Source organism: Cryptomeria japonica, chromosome 6, assembly GCF_030272615.1.
Source record: "Cryptomeria japonica chromosome 6, Sugi_1.0, whole genome shotgun sequence".
Lineage (NCBI taxonomy): Eukaryota > Viridiplantae > Streptophyta > Pinopsida > Cupressales > Cupressaceae > Cryptomeria > Cryptomeria japonica.
This window is the reverse complement of record NC_081410.1, coordinates 439,837,292-439,852,758: the sequence shown is the minus strand read 5'-3', so window position 1 is coordinate 439,852,758 and position 15,467 is coordinate 439,837,292. Positions and strand designations below refer to the sequence as shown.

Here is a 15,467-nt window from a genome sequence, read left to right as displayed (position 1 = left end):
AGGTTAGACAAGAAGCCTGTGATCGTATAACACACCAAAAACACAAGAAATCGTTAGTGTTAATCAACCAAAAACTAATCTAAGTAGGCATATCAAAAGAGACACTAAAAACATGATAAAAGATTTAACTATGGAAGTAAATACCACAAGACATCTCCAAATGCCTTTTAACATGCTCTTAGCTCCTTCTCCCTTGTTCCTCTCCTCTCCAAGTTCCAAATTAGTGTAGCTCTCAACAACTTTTTGCACTGTGGATGCTTATGGAGGTTCAAGATTGAAATGTTTTAACTATGCTATGCAAGTGTAAAACAAACTAATTAGACATATTGTGAAATGAACTAAGATTTATTTTAGTCCAAAATGACAATATATGTGATTTATACTAAATGCTCTCTCTAAAATTCACTATAGATTAAATACATACAAGTTTTCAAGATCTGGATTATGAAGAAATGGGCTCTATTTATAGGAAAAATGGAGCAATAGATGGCTGAGATTGAGTAATCTCAACAAGGGTCAGGATTGAATGATATTCATTCGATTTGAGGACTTTCAACCCAATCCCATGAGATAGGTTGAGAGGAGAGGGAATAAGCATTAAATGGTTGACATGACTTGAAGGTTAACTTGGGAGTTAAGGTCAAGACTGGGTTGAGTGAATAAATTCTTTATTCAAAAAATAAAGCTTTTATCCAATGGATAAACTCTCGTGCAAAGGTTAAAGGGATAACCATGGTCAAAACAATAAATGCTTGAGAAGACACATAAGTCATATGAGGGTTGAGTTAGGGGTTAACCATAAATGGTCATGTAAGAGCCATAAGTGGTTTGGAAGACTTTAGAGGTTAAATTGTTGAACACACAAAACATTAAATGCTTTTCAAAGACTTTGAAGTCTTTGAGAAGTGACTCCAAGTTGCTTAGGAATGTGACAATAATTAGGGGATGGATTAGGCTAATTGATTAGGATTAGATAGGTTCTAGAAGAATTTAGGAGTGCAAGTGGATTTGGTGGGTGAAGGAAAATAGGATTTTAATTAAAATAAAATTAATTTATTTCAACTTGTGGTTGCAACTTGCATTTGTAGGAAAATGCAAGTGGGGGGATTTATGATTTAAATAAATGTTTTATGTAATTTATTTAAAAGAGGAAAGATGATTAAATTGAATAAATAGAATTTATTCATTTAATTAATTGTGAATTTGGTTTAATGAATTAATTAAAATAAATTGAATAATTTATTTAATTAATAGGAGAATGTTTGAAGATGAATTAATTAAATATTAATTTAATTAATTGATGGCTTAGTGGATTTTTAATCAAATAAATATGAAATATTCATTTAATTAAAATGCACAGATTTATGTGACTACAAAATATATATATATATATATATATATATATATATATATATATATATATATATATATAATTGATTTTAAATCACAATTTAATCAATTTTATTATGCATATATGTTTGTAAATGACTTTTAATTTAAATGATTTTGATTATAAAAATTATAACATACCAACAACTTTGATTAAAATCTGGTAGTAGTTGGACAATGTCTTCTAAACATTGAAATCTGATAATAGTTTTGCTAGCTTTTTCAATGTGTGTGTTTTTTCTACATGTATGGTTGTGTAAAGCGCACCACTCTTTTTAAAATAGATATATTTGAGTGTATTTTACCTATTTTTTAAAATATGAATATGTTAGTAAATATATAAATTTTTCTATATCATAGAATTAAAAAAATCTATTGCATCAATTAGAAATAAATAAACAAAATACATGATAATATTAAATCTTAGAACTAATTCAATTCATAAGAAGTGATATTATAAATATAAGTATATTTAAACATGCACATAGTGTGACTTTTTATAATTACTTTTTCTTCTCCATATAAAAATTAGTTATAATACAAAATGTAAAAAATTAATTAAGTTGATAAATTGATAATATTATAATATAATAATAATAAATATTATTTAAGCATGCATTTAGCATGAAAGTCTATAGTAATTAAAATATTTGTGACAAATCAAATTCTTAATGATTAATTTCTAACCTAATTCAAATTCTTAAAATTACTTATCAAATTCTTATAAAAAATTGAACTTCTAATTTGTTCAAATTATAATTATTAACTCATTTTGCTCCGACAGAAATTTCGAAATCAGATCTTGGACTGTATCGCCCAATTTAAAAACTATTTTGGTCTTGGACATGAGAATGTGGACGGTCAATCCGTTTCAATATTCTGAGCGATTATAGAATTCTAGGTAGATTCTGGGTCTTCATCCCTAATTAAGAATGTTAGTTGAACAATGGGGTGGTTGGCATCTGATCCGAGATTCATTACAGCACGACACTCGTGTACTGTTCTTCAGCTTACTGACCAGTGAGTCAATCGGATGCCATTATTAATACTGCTTAATTTTCTTCTGCTGAGCACGGTTCGAAACAATTGAAGCATGGCAGAAGGGTTTGGGTTTGGAAAACTGGTTGCAATAGCAATTGTTTTGCTTGCAATATACGTAGCGACTGATCCATTTGGCCACAGTGCTATTGCAAACTTTCCCGACTTCGAAGCATATGCTGTCGATGGCCCATCATGGTCAGAAACTCCTGTAGCAAATGATGCTGAAAACAGGCTCCAAAGGTCTGAAATAAAGTTCCTGAACCAAATCCAGGGGCCTGAAAGCCTGGTGTTCGACCTCCAGGGGAGGGGGCCCTATACCGGCGTTGCCGATGGTCGCATAATGTTTTGGGACTCCCAAAATTGGTCAGAGTTTGCACATACATCTCCTAACAGGTTATGGGTTCTCAATGCCTTCATTTATGTTTTGGGTTATGGTTGGAATTCACAAGGTTAATCGATTGTTCTTTAGTTTGGTCATGAAGATTTAAGTTTAACATTACACAATTTCAAGAATTTAAGCTGAGGGCACCCATTTTGGGCTTCCTCCCAGCGTGTTTTTTTGTCTGCTGTCCTTGTATTTTGTTTAATTTTTTGTGGTTTGGTTTCCTCAACTTTGTAACTGTAATTGGTGAGTTGGGTTAGTGGTTTACCGATTACAGAGGGTTATGAGGTAAAAGATATAGAGGGTGGTATGTTGCGTCTTAAATGGGAGGATTTGATTGTGACATGGATAATTGGGTCTTTAGGAAGTATCAAAGTGTGTTTAACCAATGTTTTTGGATCTAGGAGCACTCAAAATCTTTACCTTTTTGGAGGATAGTTTAAAACATTTGCCGTCTAATATTATTTGTCATTATGCCCCGTGTTTTATATAATTGATTCCTAGAAATTTAGGTTGAGGCCATTGATTGAGTGCTTTCCTCGACCAAACACATAAATGATCGTGTGTTTTGAGCCCTCCCTCATTGATGCAGTCCTCTTCTTTCATCAGGACAGAGGGGCGTGAATACCCTCAAGGCTGTTGGCCTATTTGTCATATGTACCTTAAAGGTTCAACCTCTTTCACATGTCGAGGGCGTTACACTTTTCTCTCCAATGAGGTTGTCTGGTTGAGGGAGAACTTTGATGTCCAGACCATAATGGGGATAATCATATTAGCACAGTAAATTTTAGACTCAGGCAAAAACTTGCATAACCCTTCAAATTAGAAGACCATTTTACATGTATTTCATTTAAAATATGATTCATTTACCTTCAAAATGAGAATAGCATCAATAATATTTAGTTAAACACTGAATCATGTACATGTCACTGTTGATATACATATGCAGAGGACACAGTATTCATAACGATGCAAATAAATAACATCGTTGCACAGGAATCGAAGAGGCTTCAGTTATAGCTGCATACACATGTTGATTGAAGGAGCTGTAACAGCTGCAAAACTGAGAACAAACTGGTGTAGTATGAATATAAATTTGGAATATAAGTTCTCTGGAGCCAGCAAATCGCTGTATAATCAACAGAAATTACTGAAGGAGCAGCAGCATATGGAAAACTCTGGAGTAACAACAAACTCTCAAGTTTTCGGGTTTCAATTTATTTGTCTTTTAAATATATTGTTATTGATAAAGGGGTCCGACTAAGTCTTGGGGAATTGAAAAATTGCAGGGGACCCTGTGAATCCCTTCTAAACTAACGAGTTAACCAAATCGAGGTAGCAAAACTCACTGCCACTGGCTGGCGACTCTTGAGATTTGCAGAGTCTCAATACTATGGCCCATACTCCAGACATTATCCCTTATTAGTGATAAGAGCCTCGAGGCCAAAATCTTGTACCTGAGTCTCGAATAAGTATTGACAAGAATGGCTGAATGGAATTGAACTAGAGCAAGTTGGACTAAGGGGACTGGTATGATGGAAATATTGCTTCTTATTTCTTGATCGAGAATTAAATAACTTTGAGATTATTGTTTATGGTCTTTAGGAATCACGGGCTCTATTGGTTGGTCAAAGGAGTGAACTTTTATATTTTCTTTCTTTGCCTTACCTATAAGGCTGCTTCCAATCGTCAGCCTCCACTGCCCTGCCCTGAAGGATCACTTCTCTGAGGAGAGCTCTTCTGTTGAGGTTTAACCTAAATATATTTTGTTCTTCTATTCTATTTTATTTTGATGGAGAATTTAATATCATCCATAAGTTGATTTTGTTATCTGATATGAGAGCATGAGCCTAGTTGATATCTTTTTAGCTAAGAGCCAAGGACTGAGTGTATCTGTTCTGCCAAAGTTGTCCGGGACACAATCCCGACCTTATCCCTTATATTATACCTCTGGAGTTTGAATTACAAGTTTGGTTGAACGATGTGAAACTTAAAAAGGTACAAAATTGACTATATAAAGTAAATGGGAACATAATCCGCTTGTGGATTTATACTAAGGCCTTATATGGCAAATTCGTCACTTGGTGGTGACCTAAATTCCACCTCTACCTTTAAACATATATGATTTTTTGACAGTCTCCCCAAGTCAGAAATGCAGCCATATGACCATCAATTCAACCCGTGGAATATACTAGTTTGAGGTTAAAATATTAATTATACGAAACTATTATTTTGTTTTTCACTATTTTCGTGCCTCAAGGTTGTCAATAATTTGACTAGTTTAGATACAAAATTTTAAATTGTACAAGCTTTTCAACAGAAGAGATTGATAATTTCTTCAACCAGTTATTGAAACACTGAAATGCGTTTTTGCCAAACTCTTTAACTATACCGAGCATGTCCTAAATTTTTTGAGTCTTTCCAAATCAGAAATTCAGCCATAAATCATCGAAGTTAATATCTTTGAGATGTCATGGTTTAGGGTTAATGATATTTTTATATAACAAAATATGTTTTTTGTTTTGATTTTTTGTCAGTGCTTCAACCATCTATTGACATGCTTTTTTTACCAACCTCTGTTTTGTTGCAGACAAGTTAATAATGATTGTTGAGCTAGGGAAGCCCATCTTTGCCAAGTTTTGTCAGTTAATGTTTCTTCAGGATATGTTTTGGTTGAATGGAAAGGGGACTAACAATGTTCTTTTATTAATGCAGGTCAGAGCTCTGCAAGCCTGGGCCAACTCCCATGGCAAATGTGAAGTATGAGCACATATGTGGTAGGCCTCTGGGTCTGCGGTTCAACAAGAGGACAGGTGATTTGTACATTGCAGATGCTTATCTTGGACTGCTTATGGTGGGACCTCAAGGTGGGCTTGCCACTTCTCTTGTTAGGGAAGTGGATGGGATTCCTCTGGGATTCACTAATGATCTTGACATTGATGAGGAAGGAATTGTTTATTTTACAGATAGCAGTGCCAAGTATCGTAGAAGGTATGGCCTCATATTAGCTTACTATATACTGTATTGTCTACATGCTATATTCTCTTTTTTTAATGCTGTTTTCTTGTTCACGTTGTTTTTCTTTTGTTGAGAATCATGTATTTATTACCTCTTTTGAGCGTAGAATTCCTTGTTTACTATGGGATTGTTGCAAAGCACCTTAAAACTGTGCCATACAGTGACAGTAGGACTTGTGCAGATGTTAAAAATCTTTCCCATACTTCCTGCTGGGAGTCGGAACTTCGGTTTGTTTTCTATTGAAGCATAGTTGAATGATTCCACGCTGATTCTAGTTGTAGCATAATAGCATACGTAATAAGACACTTCTAAAGAAAAACATAGTAAAAAATGTGATGTACTTGCACACCTTAAGAAATAATTGAACTGAATTGCACTTGCAAGTATTTAGGAAACATTTTAGGAGGTATGAAGGATTAGCGAGAGGCTCCATGGACTATGAACTGCAACTCAACATTATACATAGCATTATAAGAATGGAAACTATATTACTCTAACCCCAAACATGTGTAGGTTCAACCATAGTAGCAGGATTTGTTGAGCCTTTGAAAAATGGAGTTGAGTCTTTGCGTTACCACAAATGTAGTATCCCTTGGCTAATCTGACCCTGTTTCGCTTATTGAATCCCAAGGAATATTGTCAAACACTTGGCATACAATGTTTGAAGCCGCTGTAGTGAATTCTTTATTTGTCTTCTTCGGGTTTGTAGGCTGCAAATGAAGTAATGGAAAGCTTCTAACAATGCAAAGTTGTTATAGAAATGATATGCTAGCTGTTTTAGAGCTTACACACACATGAAATGATTGAAATTAACTAGTACAGCTAGTAGACATTAAGACAAAACACTTGTCATGCATCCCAAAGTACACCTACAGCCATTAGGCATTTAAGAAAACTGTTGGCATGAAAGCTAAGTGGCTGATCAATGTTGAATGTCACTTGGAATATCAATCGACCCCAATTTGTAGGTGAGGAAGGCGGCTATAGGGGTTTGCAGAATGTAGAAGCAGCCAAAGACTCCTTATTCAATCTTCATCATAAATCTGAACAAACATCTCCAATTTGGTCTCCACAAAGACCACAAAATTGGCAAGGTACTGTAGCATTTACTGTAGCGAGACACTGTAGCAGCAAATAAACCCTCTGTATGATGTTCTCAGTCTGCCATATACATATGCCCTCAGCTATGCCAATAAATTTGAAAATAAATCTCCAATCAGCACAATGTCAACTTTTGGATGAAGCCAACCCTAGGAGCAACATCAGATGAATATCTCACACCCTCAGATTGCTGATGCAATGAAGTCTTCATGTTCTCCAATGCCGATACTCTGGACAAGCTGCGGAAACCCAAGCTGCAGAAACCCTAGCTTCTTCTCCAAAGCCAAGAGACAAGTCTTCTCATCAAAAATAACAATGATCAATCCCCCTTCTCTTCTTTTCAAAAGCTTTATATATATTTCCCAGGAAGGTTTGATTTTCTCCAATAAGGCATTAAATCAATTAATGATATTAAATGACATTTAATGATATAATATTTTCACTTTGTCATTTAATATTTCACCTTCGTAAAAGAGCCACAATTAATTAATTAAATGGTCCCTTTTAATGATACTTGGACCCTTACTTAAGTTATAATATAAAATTATATTATAACTTAATAAATATAAGCTCAAAACATTAATGTTTATTTAAACTAAATAAACATTAATATCTCCATTAATACTCAACATTTTTGAACGTCTTCTGAACTGGGAGCTGACATGATGAAGCTGCATATGATTATACCCCTTTACCAAAAATAGAAGGGGTCCATCTCTAACATCTCAAACTTACTATAAATAGTAAGTATAGCAAATGAAGTCCAAATGATACCAAATGAAAGCCAGATCGAAACACACTGAACTCTGGAGATGATACAAGCCTCGGAAGACCCTCTATCCATACTCATTAGCCTACGAGGGTCATAATGATAGGCTAATCACCCAAAAAACCATGTCTGCTAAAATGGGGACATTACAACAAATCAGCTGAGACAGATCTGCTTGCCAGGAATTGGCTAGGCCCAGACAACATCAAAACATAAAAAACACACTTATGACTGAGCCAAAAGTCTTCTTTTTTCAATGCTCATGTTGTTCAAGTTGTGCAGAAGACTGGCTCAAGGGGAATAAATAAGGTTTTTGGCATTATCTAGAGGCTTTGAGTTTAAATTCTTGTGGAATGAAAACTTCAGCCTATGCTTATATTTTGTAATTTTCCAATTTTCAAAGTCTTATCTGATTTTGAGACAAATCAGGCTTGATGAGTCTATGTGTAGCTGCTTATAAATTTTCGCACAGTTGAGTCTTAAGTATGAAGCTGACATGAAAACCTACTGATTATGAAACAAAAACGCCGATCTAGGTATTCGACTGCTCTGAAACATTTTTGTCTAGGAGTTGTACTTGCAAGAAAACAAATGTTTCAATCAAGTAGTCCATATTGAAGTATAAAAGACCATTATTAGGCCAAATCTACATTTGCAGATTTACATATTGGTCAAAGACTCAAAGGGGGTTTTAGAATTATAATTTTTTTGAATACATAAGATTCATACAATAGGTTGATCTTTGATGTTTATGTAGAAGTTCTATACCAGGCTTTTCATTGAGAAGTTCTAACTTCTAGATTGATCTTTGATGTTTATGTAGAAGTTCTATACCAGGCTTTTCATTGAGAAGTTCTGACTTCTAGATTTTTACCTGGTAAACCCTTTGAGGCAAGAGTCAGGTCATGTTAGCCTGTTGAAAGTTAAGGGGTGCCATTACAGGATTTCTATATGCTTGATATTATTTCCACAGGATATGAACTCATGTCAACTTGGGAAAGACGTAGCAAGAATAGCATCCCTGCACAACTAGCCAACATATTTGCTTTTGGTTAGGGGTAAAAACAGGTTTTTGGAAGGCCTGTGTAACCCTGTTACAACCAACAGCGAAACAGCAGCAGAGGTGCAACAAAGTCAACACAGAAAACAAAGTAACAAAGCAGGAAAAGGACGATAAAGTTACAACGTATTCAGGGTTTTAGCTGCTCCCATCTCTAGCTTTCATGAAGATCTACAAACTCCTGTAATGTTTTCTTTTTCCTATTGTAATTTTCTTTTTGCTGCCCCTAGTCCTGGATCTGGGACCTGCATTATTGTCTATGCCTTCCACTTATACAGAGGGGATCTCAGGTCAACAACAAACTTCTTTAGCTTATCATTCACAATTTTTAGTCCCATATCACTATTCTTGATAATGCATTTGCTAATGTAGATGACCTTGTTCATATTTTCTTTAATAGTTTTTATGTCCTGCTCCATTATAAAAAGTCTGGTATTATGGCTATCCAGGATTAAGTTAACCTCTTCTTCCACAACTGCCATGTTATCCTTCTGATTTGTGTACTCAGCCATCAAGCCCATTGACCTGGGGGATAGTATCTTTGTTTTGGAAGATTCTTTCATCCTCCTCTGCAGAAACCTGGGCACCCCTCTTCTGCATGTTATTCATGGTGTCTAGTTTCAGATTCATCTTATTGATCTCCACAAATAACTATTTCGTGAGATTGGGCTGAACTTTATAATTCTCTTACAGGTTCCCCAAATTTTGAGTGATTTGATTGACCACCACAGACAGATCCTTCAGGGAGATCGGAATTGACAGAGATAAAATAGTGTCAATAGGGAGAGAGGGACAAGGGTCTAGTATACTAGGGAAGGCTTTGTCCTTTCCCTTACCCAAAACATCCTTTCCTTTACCCAAAACATCTATTTTATGAGACCACTTTTTCTTTGGAACCTCTTGGGTAATACTATCATTCTTGCTCTCAGTCGCCTTCTTACCAATCATTGGGGTCTGTTTAATCTTCACAGGGGGTTCCATTCTCTTTCTTTTGTTACCCTAGTTGCAACCAATTTCTTTACTATTTTCCTTCCAGATTCCTAATCTCCTGTAAATCCATTTCATATCCCTAGAGAGAGAGACTTCTGTCTCTGACTTCGATTTAGTGTCATACTTAGAGTCATCCAAGGAATTGTCAACATGGGCAGGTGTCATGTCCCCGCCTATTAACAACTTCTTACCCAGGGAGAAAACAAAAATAGATAAATCAAGGGACACCATTGATTAGAAAATTGTCTCATTTATGAGACTTGATGATTTTCTTAAGTAACATGCTAGATAGAAGATTATAAGACCTGACAACGATCATTCGTCAATTAACTAAGGACATTATTTATCTAAGGGTCAACGATTAAAACACAGCAGTATATTATAAGCTGCGAGTCCAATTGAAAGAGCGATGATTGAAACAACATAAACTTATGCCAAACAATTAAAATACTAAAGCAGTGATCACATTATCTTAAACGACAAACAATGTAAATCAAGGGTGCGATTAAGTGAATAGACAAATGGTAGCGATTAGATAAAGGGGTACATACTAAACAGCAACGGTTAGATTACAAAGGACACCACTCTTGGAAAGGGACATAGCAATGAAAAGATATGATCTTCCAAGGGTGGAAGAAGGTATGTAATGAAATTGAAGAAGTATCATCAGTGAAGCATCAATACATAATAATTTCACAATAGCAATATTAAATCAGACAATAGCATCACAGATTGAACCAGAGCAAGGCTGTAAAACAGCAGATTGGTAAACAGCCCTTTGAAGGAAGAGACTTAAGACTGGACTAGATTGCAACAGTCCTCACTCCATCAGATTATCGTTATCTCCCTATATTCGTGGGTATAAATAATGTTTATGTATATTTATCAATTAATTGCATATGTATCTGCTATACGTATTGCTTTGCTTAATCAGTAATGTTTACATATACGTTCCTATGAAAGAATATAGGATAGATTACTTGTCTGAAGTCCCTCTTGTGGGAGAAGGCCTGAAGAGTAAGAGATGGGTGACGAGCGGGCTCGTAAGTAGGCCGTCCTAGGATGACCTTAGTGGCCCCTAGGACAAGAGGGCGCTTACAGAGTCAAGGAACTCCCTTACGACCTCCCCCCATTCCTGCAAGAGGTCACATGTCTTCAGGAAGATGTCAATAGGTATACATACTGTCTGAAATCCACCTTGCGAGAGAGGGCTTGAGGTGTAAGAGGAGGGTGGCAAGCAGGCTTGTAAGTAGGCCATCCTAGAGGGACCATTGCGGCCTAGAACAAAGAGGGCATGTAGAGAGTCAAGTGAACCCCCTTACAACCACCCCCCAACTCCACAAGATAGCAACTGTTTGTAGGGAGACGAGACGTGGTTGGGGAAAGCATGTACAAGCCGCTAAGCAAGCAAGAGGGCTCTGGCAGACAGCCACTCTTGGGCTTAGTGTAGAAATGGCTTCGGGTAGACCCATCATGTCTCTTCCTCCAAAACCTAATATGCTTATATAATATTATTGATAGTATAAAAATATGATGTGGTTTGTCTAACCCTAATGACTGAACATATATATATATATATATATTATTTATATATGTTGCTCATGTTATGTTTGTAGGATTTAAATCCAGGATTGCATTATTGAAGAGATATTTACTTGGTAAGATCTAACCCTAACCTTAATTTGTGCAATTGTGATTTTAGGGCAAATTAGGAAGGGAACATTACAGCAGGGTTTTCAGAATGCCTAGACCTATAATCAGAAGAATTAATGGCCCTTTTTCCTTTATCCTTATTCATTTTTTGGACTTGACAGTAAACCAAGTGATTCCAAGCCCCTTGAAATTGACATTGAGTATAATTAACCCCTGATGCAGGGGTATCATCCAAGGGGTCTCGTGCAGTCCTTCATGGAGTTTTCCAATGATGACAGCTAGTAAAAAAGGAAAGAAAAAAATCTTCTATTTCGGAAATGATTGAGAAACTTAAAATGGTAAGAATAAAGGGACTTGAATCTCCCTTCTAGAGTTACATACCTCATAATGAACAGTGCAAACTCATCCGACAGAGGTTTTAGGGAGCTTCTAGCATGCCCAAAATGCAGTTTCCTAAGTTCTTCCCCTGGTTTCTGGAATATTGAAATTTCGTCATCTCCCATCCTCCTGTCCTAGTCTTTGAAGATTTTCGCTCCTATTAGCCCTGTCAGCTCTGCCATTAAATCTTCTATTACCATGAACTCCATTCCTTGTAACACCACATGCCTATAATCCCAAGCATTAACAAACTAGATTTCTAAGAGGGTGTCAAGCCCATTAAGTTTTTCCATGAAGGGAATCGGACCCCCATCAGGCAGTATTTTCCACACCTCCAAACTCTGTGAAGCTGTTACAGCTTAAGGGTTCTACTCTATTCCTATCACCTCCCATGATAACATAAATTTTATTCCTTTCAATTCTGCCCCACTGAATCTCCCCTAGCCAACATATTTGTTTGCATAAGATTTGAATTTCCTGCCAACTTTCTCAGAGTAGTCATACACATTGTTAAAAGTTATGCCCTACACATTTTAAACCTTTCCTAAGTTGCTAACCTTATGAAAATCTAAATGGTCTTGCAAGTTAAACATACCACCATTTTGGTAAATTTCTTCATAAATTGATTTCTCACCAACCTCTTGGAAAGGGACATTTCTGCTTGAGTTTATATATGCATGTGTGCACGTGTGTATGTTTGTATATGAACATGAATATACATAATACTTAGAAAACCAGGGTAGCACTAATTGGGTTTTGAATATATATATATATGGATGTATGTATATATATATACATACATGCATATACATACATACAGATATGTGAGTGTATGTGCGCGCGTGTATATATATATATATATATATATGTATATATATGTATATGTATGTGTATGTGTATGTATGTATGTATGTATGTACTATGCACATACATATACAGATACACACACATATATAAAACACGGTATTAGGAGATCATAATATATAGCATTATGTGGCAATAAACCACATTAATCTTGCCTTGCAGATGCCCTGGATTGATGGTCTATATATAACATGGTATTAGGAGATCATAATATATAGCATTATGTGGCAATAAACCACATGAATCTTGCTTTACAGATGCCCTAGATTGATGGTCTAATTTATTGACTGGATTTTATGAAACCAGTATCAAATAAGTCAATCTAGATCTAGGAGATTCTTTAGAGGAGAATCCAATCAATTGTTGCAGTGGTTTAGGATGATGCATAGAGAGAGACATTGTAATTCAGGGTTGCACAAGGATGCAATATCTTGAACTGGAACCAGTGGTAATGCTTTGGATTGTTATGAGAGTTTTTAAGGATTGAACAAAGAATGACAAACATATGAATGTGTATTAATTTTGAGAATCTTTTCATTGTTTGTTATCTTATAGTAGGCACTGCCGCATTACATTAGCTTATGGTTTTGTTCCTTTTCTGAAACTTTTGTTTTATTTATATCAGGAACTTCATGCAGTTGGTATTTTCAGCAGAAAATTCAGGGAGAATATTGAAATACAACCCACAAACCAAGGAAGCTAGTGTGCTGCTTAGTGATGTGCAGTTTCCAAATGGGATTTCTTTAAGTAAGGACGGATCCTTTTTTGTCTACAGTGACTCTTGTGCTGGAAGGTTGGTTATTAATTACTGATTTTATTCTCTATTCTGATATTCATAATATTTAATCTATGCTAGAAGTTGGTATTTAGTAGAGTTCAACTTTTATCCTGATCCAAATATTTGCAGGCTCAAGAGGCATTGGTTAAAAGGTCCCAAAGCAGGTACAACAGACATCTTTGCAGTTTTGCCAGGACATCCTGACAATGTACGGACCAATGAGAAAGGTGAATTTTGGGTGGCTTTACACTGTCGCCGCAATCTTTATTCCCATATCAATAGTTTGTATCCGAGATTAAGAAAAGCAATTTTGAAGCTCCCAATTCCCATAAAGTACCAATATCAAATGCATGTTGGAGGAAGGCTTCATGCTGTGCTTGTGAAATATAGTCCAGATGGAGAACTTCTTGAAATTTTGGAGGACAAAGAGGGAAAGGTTGTGAGAGCAGTTAGTGAAGTGGAAGAAAGGGATGGAAAGTTGTGGATGGGATCTGTTTTGATGTCTTTTATTGCTGTGTATTAATGCGGCCAGTGTTTTCCACAAATGAAGAGAAAGACTTGTTGGCATCACAATTTACTGTTTTACAGTGACAAAAGTCATGAGAGACAGAACTTGGAGGATGCAATAATTCCAAGTTCAAGGATCTTAGGTATTATATAGATGGATGATCATTGCATGCTTGATATACCATCTGTATCACATAAAACCCTCCTTTTTTTTTCCAAATTTAGGATTTGAAATCCTAAGGAGGTAGTTTGAAAAATTAAGATTGATTAAATGTTCTTGAGCTTTTGTTATTGTCAATTTTCTAATAATTGCTAAAGAACGCTTAGGGGTATAAGAAATTGCAAGATGTACAGCCAGATAAAATGCCTAGTATGAGCCCTGACAGGCTCAGAGCCTTATAATGACCCAAAGCTAAAAGGCTCATTTGCACTTAAGAATTAAAAACAAGGCCAGTCATATGAAATATGGAAACTCAATTTCAGACAATAAACCAATTTAAATCTTTTTGCGCTATGGATTTTGTTTTTAATTGAATTAGGGACAAAGACAATCAGCCATTTAGATATGTGTCTTTCAAAGTTCAAAGTATATTAACTATTTAACTAAAAAACATGTAGGTTAAGGATATTTTAGATCATAATTTTTAGAGCACAAATATAGAGACAAAAATTTGTACAGATGGAACCATTTCTTTTCATTGTAACACCTCATTCAAAGATCTTACACATTAAATAACATTTCAACTCTCATAGAAATGTAGAAACCTAAACATTTAGTTCATTAGAAGAATCCTAAATTAGACGAGTTGTGTGGGCTTGGAGAGAACTTTTTCCTATTATCAACGTCTTTGAATAATCTCCTTAAGAGTCGGAGAAAGAAGGTGATGAGGAGTGTGGAGGGTTTAGCTTTACTGGGGTTAAGTGTTGCTTGACTTGCATGTGTTTGGTATCGGTCAGCTTTTACATTACTCTTCTTTTGGAGAAATAAATAGTATATTCCATTACATTTATTGTAGTCCTCTTCCTTCTGTTCTTCTTGCTTTCAACGAGTGTTGTCTTTTAAAGAGCTTTAAATCTGAACATTTTCATAGTTGATGTTGGTGTTGCTAGTTTGAAAATGTACGATAATGGCTTCACCAAAGCATTTTTGAAGTTTGTTTTGAAAATGTCATACATTTCACTACAAAATTAAACAAGGCTTGGATTTCTTGTGCGGTTCAACTTGATGTTGTTTAAAGCCTAACTAAGAGGTTTTCCCTTTTTAGATTTGTTGAGCCTAGTCATGTTAAAGCCATACTTAAGTATGACACTTAGTGCATGCATAACTCTTTCTTAGTTTTTTCATTTTCAATTTTAAATGTTGTTGTCTCTAAGAAGAAAGCCCTATTGGTTCTTGTTTGGATCAAGCTCCTTGGCCATCCTTTGCCTTGTTGGCCTTTTTTAGGATTGTATTGTGGCCCATCTAGGCCATGCCATTTGTGTTGAATGCAACAATGTTTTTTCAACTTGTATGCAAAGCATGTATGCATTGAGGTAG

The 15,467-nt window shown here is 35.5% G+C and overlaps 1 protein-coding gene across 1 annotated transcript; it reads left to right on the top strand.

Moving 5' to 3' along the window:
- The first annotated feature begins 2,179 nt into the window (after positions 1–2,179).
- On the top strand, positions 2,180–14,216 carry LOC131037467 (protein STRICTOSIDINE SYNTHASE-LIKE 3). Its single transcript, XM_057969605.2, has 4 exons — positions 2,180–2,823; positions 5,528–5,803; positions 13,271–13,438; positions 13,553–14,216. Exons 1-4 carry the CDS (start codon positions 2,483–2,485, stop codon positions 13,944–13,946), a joined length of 1,179 nt encoding a protein of 392 aa, XP_057825588.2. The 5' UTR covers positions 2,180–2,482; the 3' UTR covers positions 13,947–14,216.
- Positions 14,217–15,467: the final 1,251 nt, after the last annotated feature.